Raw genomic sequence first — 13,357 nt, 5'->3', positions numbered from 1 at the left:
TTTAGAAAACTTGTAACACCAACAATTATTTATAAAGTGTTTATCAAATTTATAAAAAAAAATTCAGATTAATCTCTCCAATTTCCTTCTTCTTCCATTAGCTCCTAAGGAGTTGGGGTCCTTTTATCTGCCATGGACCTTACTAATTCCTTCCTCTTCTGAATTCCCATAACATTCTCAGTTTGGAGCATATAAGTTCCTATACTATAACCTACTACACCTTAAGATTGGTTTTAGGGCTGGGGTGTAGTCAGTCGAAGTCAGTCAGAGTCAGTTACCTAGCATGCTCAAGGTCCTCAGTTCACCTGAGCCCCAGTACTACAGAAAGGGTAGGGTAGGAGGAAGGGAAGAAGATTGATGGTATATGCAATATTTGAACCCAAGGCCTCATGCATGCTAGGCAAGTGCTCTACCACTGAGCTAGCCCTGTGTATAAAAATTTTATCTAAACTCCAGAGTGAAGGTGGTATTTTATATTCCTTTGAATCCTACTATGCTTCATGCTTACAGAAGAGGCACTTGGGCTGAACTTCATTACCTATGCTAACAGAGATTACATTAAAAAATGGAAGGCCCTTTCTCCATTACCCTTGTTTCAGTGGTAGACTCATTCATGAGTTCACGGGCATTTGGGCTGATTCCATCATTCAAAAATATTCCATCACTCAAAAAATGTTAAAAAATGAGTAAACAAATATATTTCTCCAATGTCCAAACTAGGTCATGTTGGTTACCAACACTAGTATGTATTTACAGTAGTGGAGATAAAAGCAAAGACTTTCACTTAAGCTCAGTGTAGTAGTGCATGCCTGTAACCCCAGCAACTAGGGAGGCTGAAGCAGGAGGATCACCAAATTCAAGACCAGCCTCAGCAATTTAGCAAGCTCCAAAGCAACTTAGAAAGACAGTTTCAATACAAAAGATTAAAAAAAAAAAAAAAAAAGAGCTGGGTATGTGGCTTATCAAGTGCCCCTGGGTTCAATCCCTGTTATCTAAATAAATAAATAAAGGATGGGGGATATATTTTAGCGACAAAGCACACAATGGTTTAATCTACAGTACAAAAAAAAGTTATTCTCATTCTCCCACATCTTAGTTTATACGTATTTGAAGCAACTGCATAATCTTCAATTAGGAGACAAATGTACTATAGTTTTCCATTTGTGTTTTCCTGTCTCCTCACAAAGAAGTAATCTCTGAATCAATACTCACTAGCAGTTGACCGTATGTTGTAGGCACTCAAATATTTTTTTTTTTTTTTTTACATAATGCCTTTATTTTTATGTGGTGCTGAGGATCGAACCCGGGTCCCACCCATGCTAGGCGAGCGCTCTACCGCTGAGCCACAATCCCAGTCCACTCAAATATTTTTGAATGATGGAATCAACCCAAATGCCCAGGAACATATGAATGAATCAAGAATGAAATAATGGGGGCTGGGGATGTGGCTCAAGCGGTAGCGCGCTCGCCTGGCATGCATGCGGCCCGGGTTCGATCCTCAGCACCACATACCAACAAAGATGTTGTGTCCACCGAGAACTAGAAAATAAATATTGAAAATTCTCTCTCTCTCCCCCCTCTCTTTAAAAATAAATAAATAAATAAAACAGTTCTTGTCATTTACCTTTAAAAAAAAAAAAAAGAATGAAATAATGACATTTCCCGGTAAGTGGATGAAAATGGAGAACATCATGCTAAGTGGAATAAGCCAAACTCAGAAAATCAAGGGTAAAATGTTTTCTGTCCTATGTGGAAGCTACAGCAGAATGTGGGGGGGATTGCAGATAGCATAAACTGAATGGGAAGATCAGTGTAGTACAAAGTGGAGAACAAGAGGGAGGAGGGGAAAAGGGCAGAAATACGTATTTAACAAAATCAATATAACCATTTTTAATTTTATTTATTTATTTGGTACCAGGGATCGAACCCAGGGTGCTTAACCACTGAACTACATCCCCAGTTCTTTTAATATTTTATTTAGAGACAGGGTCTTGCTAAGGTGCTGAGGATGGTTTTTGAACTCGTGATCCTCCTGCCTCAGCCTCCTGATTGCAGGCATGTGCTACTGCACCTGGCTATATATATTTTTTTGAGACAGCGTCTATCTGAATTGCTCAGAGCTTTCTCAAGTTGCTGAGGCTGTTCTACAACTTGCAATCCTCCTACCTCAGCCTTCCAAGTTTCTGGGATCACAGACATGCTATATTTTTTCCTTAAAATGAGCTTTCTAAAATGATTCCAAATATTTCTACCCACTCATATAAGTAAAAGAAAAGCCCAACAAATTCTTTGAGTTTTGTATTGTCATACAAATTGTCTTCATATACAAGTGCATAAATGAAAAACTTCCCCCAAAACATCACAGTAGATGAAATTTTGCTAATATATCACAAAGTTAAAACATGTCCCCTTCTGAATTCTAACCAGCTAATTTTAGACATGAGTTTCTGAATCTTTTAATTTACTGATCTGATATGGACATAAACTGTTCCAGTGCCTTTCAATGTGTCCCTGAATTTTTCTCTCTTCAAAGTTCCAGGCAGTAATTAATCTTAATGCCCTTGAATTGGATAAAGCTGATTATTTAGAGCTCATAAATTACCTACACTATATGACCACTAAGAAAAGAGATATGACTTACACATATTAGACCCCTCAAACTATCTAGCACCATGAATGAACAGAATTCTCAGTACTAATTAAGCGACTAGTTTATCCAGGAATCAAATATGTGTCAGTAATAAGTCTTAAAAACACTAATCTTATTTTTTGCATATGCAATACAAATTTCCTTCAGTCTTACAGATTTCCTGGCACATTCTACATTGCAATTATATAACTGTCATTTTCTTGCTTAATGCTAATAATTCCCTAGTTCATTAGTAATGAGAAACTAAGGCATTAAACTTAAAAGGCTCTAAATGTGGTAAAATACTGTAATAGAATTGCACTGTATTTCTACTTCCATGCTTCTCCAAAGTGTAATGGTTCCTGTGAGATTTTTGTTCTGTGCAGACTCAAATTTTGGGTCTTTCATTTTTAGATGGCTGAGTACCATAAAGCATGATTTATTTGGTAGCAAAAACGTTTTCAGGAGTTTCAAAAAGGACCACTACTCAGAGCTAAAAAAATTTTAGAACTTTTCTTTAAATCTAGACCATAAACAGTTAGTTTATAAAGAAAAACATAACAACCCTGTCGTCCTGCTTCTAACAACAGAAAACAGTAGGTTGAGCTTTCAAAGAGGTGCTACACAAAATCATCCTCTGAGAGTGACACAAATAGTGCTTCAGTGACGTTGAATATTCAACACGTGACTCATTACTCTTAGCACTTTTGCATTTACTCTCCACAGGTCTATTTGGATAGCAAAATGATTCTGATCCTCAAAAGAGAAGTTACCAGCAATGTTTAAAGCAGTTTCTTTCTAGGACTATAGTTTCTCAACTACATAAATGGAGAAAAGTGGTTAGGCCAAACTGTCAAGGCTCAGACAACCCTGAGGTGAACTTAGTAAGGTCCTCTTAAGGAAATCTTAGGATTACAAACCCAATGTATAAATATTAAAGCTTTATGACTGACCCATTAAGCAGAAAAACCACAGACTTTCTTTGAGCAAAGTCTAGTGACTGTTGATGTCAAGGAGGCCACATGATTTTACTCCAACTTTTGAAAATAAAGTCAGTTAACAAAGGGCCTAAAAATCATTTTGTCAGGTCTTGCTCTTCCAAAGAGTACAAGAAAGATAAGGGAAAGTACTAGGAAACAATGTCTTAGTGTGTGTAACTGTGGAGAAAAAATAAATTTGTACAAGGCAATGGCTGTCCCAACTAAGGACAAACAAAAGTTTAGCAATCCAGTGTTTACCTTTGAAGGTAAAGAAAGGCAAAACCCTGAAAAGAACTTAAGAAGCTCCTAGGAGAAATTTTCATTACCTTTCATATGCTTCTGTCTATTCTTACCCCTCCCAGTGTCTGGACCAAAGGTGCACTTCTCAGAAAAGCCAGGCTTGTACTGGGAACAATGTTCTGACCCTACCTTTTTCTAGCCAACTTCCTGCAAGCATCTGATCCGATTTACCCAAATCTCATCACTCCATAATCTGAACAGATGTCAGCTCCATAGCTATTTGCTGAACTTTAGCACTGATCTCTTTAGCACTGATTTCCCTGTATGATTTTTATTCTGTGACACGGAAGCTCAGTATGAATAGATGAGACTGAGGTCCTTCTCTGGGACAGTCCCAAGAAACTGAAGTTAAAGGATGATTGGGGAGTGTACAGCACATTCCTCTTGCAAAATCATCAAACACACATGGTATACATATTCTCCCAGGATATAAAAAATTTACATTAATTAATTAACATCAGCAAAATAACCCAAAACAATGGTAGATCAAATTCTAATGTGATAATTTAAAAGCAGACAGTGCGTCACTGGGTTAATAAATCAGAATCAACTAAGAAACAATACTTTAAATACCACATTATTGAAAACTCCTAGTAGGCACGTCCCCCTCATCAGTTACTTTTAAAATAATGGTCATAACAGGAGAAAGAGCAAGCACCATGCTTACTACTGCAGGTTACTGGACTGCTTCGATCAAGCACTGCAGTTCACAGATAAAAACACTTCACATCTTCCCTTCAAGTTACTGAATCTTTCTTCTTCCGGAATGGGGATTTTAGCCTCTTCCATACACTGCTTTTGGGTTTGGATTTTTTCTCCATAGCCAGCACTGCCTCCTTCTCTTTCTTCCGTATCTCCCGTACAAGTGCATGGAAGACATCATCAATGTAATAGCGGTATGCAGCAGAAGTCTCAAAAAAAGGGCAGCTGAACTCCCGGGCCAGAGCCAATCCTTCTTCCTTGGTGACCTTTAAAAGTGCAAACATGAGCAAATTTAGAGGGCTAACAGAAAACCCATTACAACTGTATAAAAGTAAATAGGCGGGGCCGGAATTGTGGCTCAGTGGCAGAGCACTTGCCTGGCATGAATCAGGCCTTGGGTTTGATCCTTAGCACTTAGCACTACATATAAATATGTAAATAAAATTTAAAAAGATCCATTTACACCTTAAAAAAAAAAAGTAAATAGGCAACCTTAACAGGAGGAGAACATCTCAACTCTGAAGGTATGCAGGTAGAATCCAGGCACTTTTATAATTTGGGGGGACTAGATTACATGGCTTTTTCTGCCTTAAAATTATATGGTTCTATTTCTGATCTTTTTTCAAGATAACTTTTTAGAACAGATTACTAAATAGATATGGACATCAATATGCAAGACTAATTTTCTCCACACTTTCCATTTTAAGAAAGAAAAGCACAAACAAAAGAGATATATACTTAAACTATAATACTGAAAATTTCGAGGAACCCCAAATCAATATATCCAATTCTGGATAGGCCATAATTTCTCCTACTTTTGGGCAGTAAGACTGTTTCTGATTTTCTGCTACCATAAATAGCCTGGCAATGAACACTTTGCATATAACCTCTTGAACAGATTTTTCCAAGGCTTAACAGAGAAGCATTACAAATTGACCCAGGTGTAGTAGTTCGTGCCTGTAATTCCAGCCACTATGGAGGCTGAGGCAGGATTGCAAGTTTGGGGTCAGCTTCAGCAATGTATCTCAAAATAAATAAAAAGGGCTGAGGATAGAGATCAGTGGTAGAGCCACACCTGGGTTTAATCTCCAGTTACCAGTAAAAATAAATAAAATTACAAATTTAACAACTGTCAAAATACTTTCAAAAGATTTGTATCATTCATTGCTTTCACTAGTAGTCATGAATGTCTTACTATACTTTCAACCTCTACCACAAACAGCAATTTTAAGTATTTTCACTAACTTGAAAGTTATCACTTATTTTTCTTTCTTTCTTTTTTTTTTAATGGTATAGGGAATTCAATCCAGGGGCACTTAACCAACCACTGATCCACATCCACAGCCCTTTTTAAGTTTTTATTTTGAGAAGGGGTCTCACCAGGTAGGCCTCATTAAGTAGCTGAGGCTGGCCTTGAACTTGTGATCCTTCCGCCTCAGTTCCTGAGTTGCTGGATCACAGATGTGTGCCACCACACCTATACTGTTTAAACAGATTTATTTCTGAAGTTTTAGTCAATGATCATTCCACGACCTTTTACTTGATGGATATTCTATTCTATTCTGATCATAACCCTGGGGCTTCCTGTAAACTGAGTCTCCAATCCAGATTTTATCCATATTTTTTTTAATTTTTTTTGAGAGAGAGAGGGAGAGATTTTTTTTTAATATTTATTTTTCAGTTTTTGGTGAACACAACATTTTTATTTTTTATTTTTATGTGGTGCTAAGGATCGAACCCAGCGCCCCCCTGCATGCCAGGAGAGTGCGTTACCGCTTGAGCCACATCCCCAGCCCTTTATCCATAATATTAGCAAATAGATACAGCAAAATTTTCAAGGTTAGGGAGAAGCTAATTTTGATTTTCTATTTTAAGGCAAAGAAATCTGTAAACCAAGAAACATAAATGACTTATTCTACAAGATGTTAGACAACATTTTCTTCTCTTTCCTCACCTGTCTTAGCTGTTTTAGGTCAGACTTGTTTCCCACAAGAACCACAGGTGTGTCATCAGTACGTCGAACTCGATAGATGAGCTGTTTGAACTCCCGAACTTCATGGAAACTTCGGCGATCAGTGATAGAATAACAAATGATAAACCCTTCTCCTGCCCTCATATACTGATCCCGCATGGCTGTAAACTCTGCCTAAAGAAACACATAGATCAATAATGTATTGATGTAACCTAGATCTATATACACTAGCTATTTATTTCAGTTTAAAGAAGAGGTAAGTCGATTACCTGCTATCCTGAGTCAGAGTGCATGAAAAATTAAGAGAGATAAACTAGTGATCTCTGCATAAGCCTTCCCCTCCCATTTACTAGAGTAAAACAGCCTTTACTCATAGCTTTCTGGGATTTAATACCTGTCCAGCTGTATCCAAAATGTCCAGATTGGCAGGCTCATCATCAATACGGATTCGGATTTTATAAGCGTCTTCTACAGGAGGGAAGAAAGGTGTACTATAAATCCATACACACAGAATGAAGTGTCTATTTTAAAATTCATAAAGATACTGAAGTTGATTCTACCCCCCCTCCCTTTTTTTGTACTAGGGACTATACCCAGAGGATCAGGGCACATCCCCAGTGCTTTTCATTTTGAGACAGGGTCTTGCTAACTTGTTGAAGCTGGCCTTGAATTTGTGATCCTTCTGCCTTAGCCTCCCAGGTCACAGGTCACCACACAACCTCTAAACTTTTTTTTTTTAAGCTTACCACTGAGCTATATTCCTAGGCCTTTTTATTTTAAGACAGGGTCTTGCTAAGTTGCTAAGGCTGACCTTGAATTTGAGATTCTCCTGCTTCAGCCTTCTGAGTCACTGTGATTACAGACATGTGCCACTGTACCCAGCTCTTTGTATTAACAGTATATGTGTATATATATATATATATATATATATATATATATATATATTTTTTTTTTTTTTTTTTTTTTAAAAAAGCCCTCTAAAGATAGGAAAGAGAGATGTAGCTTTTTTTAAATTTTTTTATTTTTTCTTAGTTCTCGGCGGACACAACATCTTTGTTTGTATGTGGTGCTGAGGATCGAACCCGGGCCGCACACACGTTAGGCGAGCGCGCTACCGCTTGGGCCACATCCCCAGCCCTGTATTAACAGTATAGATAAAAGAAAAACCGGGGCTGGGGATGTGGCTTAAGTGGTAGCGCGCTGGCCTGGCGTGCGCGCGGCCCGGGTTCGATCCTCAGCACCACATACAAACAAAGATGTTGTGTCTGCTGAAAACTAAAAAATTAATATTAAAAAATTCTCTGTCTCTCTCTCTCTCTCTCTCTGGCTTTAAAAAAAATTTTTTAATATAAAAAAAAAAAAAAAAGAAAAACCATAACTTACTTTACTACACTTTCTAAATAATCCATATTGTCACAATTCTTCCCTTATGTAAGACATTTTATTTTATGCTTATTACTATTATTATTATTGTTATTATTTTAAGGAGATGGGATCTCCTTAAAAGAGGCCAGTCTCCTGGGATCAAATAATCCTCATGTCTCAGCCTCCTGAGTAGCTCTACTCATGCAGGCTAGTGCACCTGGTTTATTTAAGGTATGTTATTTTAGTAACCTTGGAAATCATAGAAAAGAAGAATAAAAAACCCACTCAAGGACTGGGGTTGGGATTGTGAGGCACTAGCATCGATTCTCAATACCGCGTATAAATAAATAAATAAACTATCAACAACTTAAAAAAAAAAAAACAGTCAATATTTTCATACCCCAAAACAACTGCTATTTATACCCCAATATATTTCCTTTTAATATTTTTTCTTGAATCCCTATTTCTGACCTTTTAATATTTTTTCTTGAATCCCTATTTCAGAGATGAAGAGCCTATTAAATCAGTGTTTCTCAAACCACAGGTCATGGTCCTTTGGTATTAGTAAGTTGTGACATAAACCTAATGGGGGGGAGCCAACATTAAAATAGATAAGCAAAGACTTTATGGGTATGGTAGCACGTGCCTACAATCCCAGCAACGCTGGAGGCTTAGAGTATAAGCTTGAGACCTTGTCTCAAAAAATAAAAAGGAGGGGCTGGGGTTGTGGCTCAGAGGTAGAGTGCTGGCCTGGCATATGTGAGGCACTGGGTTCGATCCTCAGCACCACATAAGGTAAAATAAAGACATTGTGTCAGCCCATAATTAAAAAGTAAATATTAAAAATAATAATAATAGTAATGATAGAGGGCTGGGGATATAGCTCAGTTGGTAGAGTGTCTGCCTCACATGCACAAGGCCCTAGGTTCAATCCTCAGCACCACAAAAAAGAAAAATAAAATAACAAGGAGTGGGGATGGATGGAGCTGGCATTGTGGCTCATGGTAGGGTGCTTCCCTAGCACGTGTAAGGCACTAGGTTCAATTCTCAGCACCATATAAAAAATAAATAAAGGTATTGTGTCCACCTATAACTGGCGGGTGGGGGGGAAGGACTAGGGATGTGGCTCAATGGTTAAGTACCCTTGGGTTCAATCCGCAGTACCGCCAAAACCAAAATAAAATAGAAAAGCAAAAGCTTAAATAAGAGACAAAAATCCTAGAGAACATTATATTTAGAAAGGTAAGCAAAATTTCATGATATTTTAATTTGCTACAAACATACCTGCATATGTATAATAAGTATCCATCAGCAAAATATATTCATACTTATATTTGTATCAGTTACAATGTAAAGTTGTAGTCTGTAGCCAAAGTTTAAAACAAAATGTAAACTGGGTGAGAACAGACACCATATCTTTTTGTTTGCCACTGTACCCCAGGGCCTACCCCAGTTCTTGGCTCATAACAGCAACCCAAGAAACCTAAGTAGCTGCTGTTGAATCAGACAGTGTCATTAGATAATGGGAAAAAATATTCACTAATATCAAAAAGTACTTCATATGGTTAGGGGTGTAGTTCTATGGCAGACCATTTAATTTTAGCAACTGTAAGGCTGAGTGTGATCCCCAACACCAAAATAGATAGATAGATAGATAGATCTGGTATTGTATCTGAAAAACAAAAACTGTTTCTATTTTTCCCAAACCCACAGAAGTACCTACTGTATAAAATGACCACATCCAAAGCTGGGCTACCACTGAACACTCTTTCAGCAGCAGGGGCCTGACCTGATGGAAAGTCTTTCTAGAGACCCAGTATCATGGCAAAGTGCCACATACTGAAAATAACAGTGGTAAGGCTGCCTTTCTGTGTCCTCCCTCACCTTTACTTATTTATACTAAGATATAATCCCTTAGAATTAAACCTGCTTCCTTAAGGTTTAGGGATGACATTAGTGTTCTTAGTCTTAGGAGAAAAGAACAATTAAAAAAAAAAAAGGCAAAACAAACAAAATGACTTTTTTTACTCTATCAGCATTCTGACAATAATGAGAGTTAAAGACTACAAATGACAGGGAAAACGATACCATTGTATAATGAACTTCAGGTATAAGGAAGTAAATGAAAGGCTTCAAGTGGAAGAAGTCCAGGCCGTACATGCCTGGGTTGTAAGAGTTCAGGAGGCTGGCTCTACTTGTTTTTCTGCTTCCTTTTGTGGAAGTTCAAACCAGCTGACTCATACTTACAGTCAGTTTCAAGTCAGACCCTTAGAGAAGTGATAGTAAGTAAGTGGCCTTTAAGCTTTGCCTTTAGTCTAACCATACAGCACACCAACCAAAAAAAAAAATATGACAAAGAAAGTTGTCCCATTAATACTCAGCTCAATATAGAGACTAAAGAAGGCTTATGTTTAAAAATCTAGAAAAAGAACTATTCAATTGTTTACCAACCACTATTATACCCTTGTTTCTAAATAAATCTGAATTAGATGATGAAAAAGGCTCAAAATATAAATAGAAATTTAACAATATTTCATGGGTTTTTTTCCTCAGGTTAATATGCTCTTTCTGGTATTGGACCAAATAAACATGTCTGAGAGGTTTGTTTCTGCAAAGAAAAACTGAGTATTTATTATTAATTGTTTTTTAAAATTGACATTTACCAAACATTTAACAAGATACCCCCCCTCCTTTTTTTGTACTGGGGATTGAACTCAGGGGCACTTGACCATGATCCACAAACCCAGACCTTTTTATTTTTATTTTGAGAGTTGCTGAGGTTGGTCTTGAATTTGCAATCCTCCCATGTCAGCCTCCCAAGTGGCTGGGCTTACAAGTTGGCACCACCACTTCTGGCTCTAAGATACTTTTACAAGGTGTATTTGGAAATCTGAGAGAGAATCTGACTTACCAATGGTGGGGTCATGATCTTCTGGGAATCTGTGGCTGATGAACTGCATGGTCATGGCTTCAAAACAAGAAATGAAAGTTAAAATCCTCACCAAGGTGACCCACAGAAAGGATTGAAAGTATCAACATTGCACAACAAATAGCCAGTAACCCCACTGGCTTGGGTAGAGGTCATTTATTTGAAGTTCCTTTTCATCCTTACTTATAAAATGGAAAATGTCACCTACCACTCTTCCCCACACCACCAGCACCCAGCATCACTAATTTGTACTCCCGTGAGAGCCCTGCAGGGTTGCTACAGCAGCTACCAACAGGGCGAGTTCCAGAATCCATTGTCCTTTTGGGAAATCCTGGGCGGCCCCACGGAAAAGCCACCTAGAAGGAAAGCAAAAGATATCTAATGCAGGGTGGACACGCCGTGCCGGCGGTCCCGAAGCGCCCTACTTTCCCAGACATATTATGGCCTATTGCTCCTAACACCTCAGAAACCTTTCTGGGGCCCCAAGAAGCCCCACATCCTCACCCTCTCAGAGATGCTACCGTCCTATGACACATCACAGGTTTCCCCACTTACTTCTCCCACAAAGAAAAAGAGACAAAGAAATTTACAATCTTTTCAGAACGGGGCACCAAGACAAGAAAGGGAGCCAAGTGGGAAGCCTGGGGTCTGGGGACCAAACGCAGGCTGCTGCTGGGCTGCAGGGGCTCGTCCCACCGCGGCGCGAGGTTCCGCCCCCTCCCCGATCCGGCCCCACCGTCCCCCAGGCCCTGGCGCCCCCCGTCACCTCAGGCCGCTGGGCCCCGCAGGCAGGGAGGCCCTGGTCTGGCTGGGCACCCACCCGGTGCTCCTTCGCTGGCGGGAGGATCGGGCTCTGACCTGTGACCCCTCCCGCAGCCGGGTAAGATGGCGCCACCGGCACTGCGTCCCCACGGGAGGGGCAGGGCCGCCCCGTGACGCCTGCGGGTGCCCCGCCCTCGCGGGGCGGGACATCGCCCCTTCCAGGACCCAAACCTAGTTCCGCAACGGGCCACAAAGGCCCACTGGTCACGTACCAGTTTCAAGGTCTGCACGTAGAGACTGGGTTTTAAGGCAACAGCATAAAGTGAACTGACCAGTCAGGAGGAGGCAGTGCGTGATACGCAGGGGATCTTTCAAAGGTGGCGTTCGCTGGTGGTTGTCGTGGGGCAGACAGAACTTACACCAGTTTAAGGCCAAAACAGCAAATGAGGAAAGGGACCACCTCACCCCTCAATATTCTCCCAAAACAGAGGACTGAGATGGAATTTAGGGACGACTCTCCTCCATTGCAGAAAAAGCTTTCATTTCACAAGCACAATTTAGATCCTTGAAATTAGGAGTCAAAGGGCAGATGTTCACAACCATCTAGTAATCCTAATCAGAGGTCTTTATGTATTTTAAATATATCTATAAAACATTAAAAAACGTGCTTCAGGGCAACTGCATGCATTGGCCCCTGGCTTCCATTCTCAGTACTGCCCTTCAAAATTGATTTTTTGAAATTACTTCTCTCTGGCAGGAAAGGATATAACTCAAGAGCTTATCATTGCACATGCATCTCCAGGCAGCACACACATGTACAGAAAATTTTATATTGGAAAATTCCTGATGCCCACCACTCTTATAAGATTGTCTTCCCAAGAAAATATTAAATCTGCCTTAAAATATTTCATTCACTTAAACCTTTAAAGTCACTGTAAAGTAAAGGTCCAAAATATAAAAAAGGAATACATTCAGCTCAATATCCCTCAAAATTTTCATCTGGACTTTAAGTTCCTGGAGTTGGGCTGGGGCTGTAGAGCTGTGATGGAACACTTGCCTCACATGTAGGAGGCACTGGGTTCATTCCTCAGCACCACATAAAAATAAATGAAATAAAGGTATTATGTCCATAAAAAATAAATAACTTTTAAAATTAATTCCTGGAGTTATGTGCAAACCTTGGAGTCTGTGTATGTATTTTTTTTGTGAGGTTCTTAACTGCAATATGCTGAGTAAAAATGTTAATTTTAATGTAAGGATGGATTGTAGAAGATTAAAAAAAAAAAGAAACCACAAGCAGAATATTTATACATTTATTTATAATGAAATTATGGTCTAATTATTTACAACATATAGGAAACCAGAGGATAAGTTTATACAAAGCCAGCCTGCAAAGTATTCAAATGTGCAAAAATGACAGTTCAGTATCTCAAACTACTCCTGGTTCAGCAGACTAGCTCCTTCACTTTCACACATCAATATTTGATACAAAAAAGTTCTTTTGGCAAAACCTGTAATGCCAAGAAAAAAGGACAAGTTGCAATCTCAGTCACCAAGTCCACCATCCTATTTGGTGTAGTCAAATCTCTCTATTTTAGTTGCAAGCAGTTCTGAGAGAGACAGACCACTGTGTTTCATTTCTGTGATGAGTTCTCACCAGATTTTAGTCAAGTAGTTTTCTCTGACCCAGCTGAAGACAAGGAGCTTAGAAGGGCAAT

At 39.1% G+C, this 13,357-nt stretch overlaps 1 protein-coding gene across 2 annotated transcripts; it reads right to left on the bottom strand.

The window, feature by feature from the left end:
- Positions 1–2,223: 2,223 nt before the first annotated feature.
- On the bottom strand, positions 2,224–11,782 carry Rit1 (Ras like without CAAX 1). Of its 2 annotated transcripts, none has more exons than XM_077803737.1 (6): positions 11,644–11,782; positions 11,086–11,233; positions 10,860–10,916; positions 6,978–7,051; positions 6,566–6,757; positions 2,224–4,877 (listed from the first exon to the last, which is right to left on the bottom strand). In XM_077803737.1, the coding sequence occupies exons 2-6, from the start codon at positions 11,189–11,191 to the stop codon at positions 4,647–4,649; spliced, it is 660 nt and encodes a 219-aa protein (XP_077659863.1). In that variant the 5' UTR covers positions 11,192–11,233; positions 11,644–11,782; the 3' UTR covers positions 2,224–4,646. The 2 variants fall into 2 exon arrangements, with proteins under 2 accessions (XP_077659863.1, XP_077659864.1); XM_077803738.1 differs by having other exon boundaries at positions 11,698–11,776.
- Between the last annotated feature and the right edge of the window lie 1,575 nt (positions 11,783–13,357).

The sequence above is a fragment of the Urocitellus parryii genome, chromosome 11 (assembly GCF_045843805.1).
Source record: "Urocitellus parryii isolate mUroPar1 chromosome 11, mUroPar1.hap1, whole genome shotgun sequence".
In the NCBI taxonomy this organism is placed as follows: domain Eukaryota; kingdom Metazoa; phylum Chordata; class Mammalia; order Rodentia; family Sciuridae; genus Urocitellus; species Urocitellus parryii.
Note: the sequence above shows the minus strand (reverse complement) of the source record. Positions and strands in the feature narration are given on the sequence as shown.

Bases quoted from the DNA above. Each gene is read 5' to 3' on its own strand.
- Rit1 (XM_077803737.1), bottom strand. From the start codon at position 11,191: ATGGATTCTGGAACTCGCCCTGTTGGTAGCTGCTGTAGCAACCCTGCA. The intron at 7,052-10,859 runs GTAAGTCAGATT...TCCCTCCTGTAG, and splicing joins AGATCATGACCCCACCATTG to AAGACGCTTATAAAATCCGA. The intron at 4,878-6,565 runs GTGAGGAAAGAG...GCACTTTTAAAG, and splicing joins ACCTAAAACAGCTAAGACAG to GTCACCAAGGAAGAAGGATT.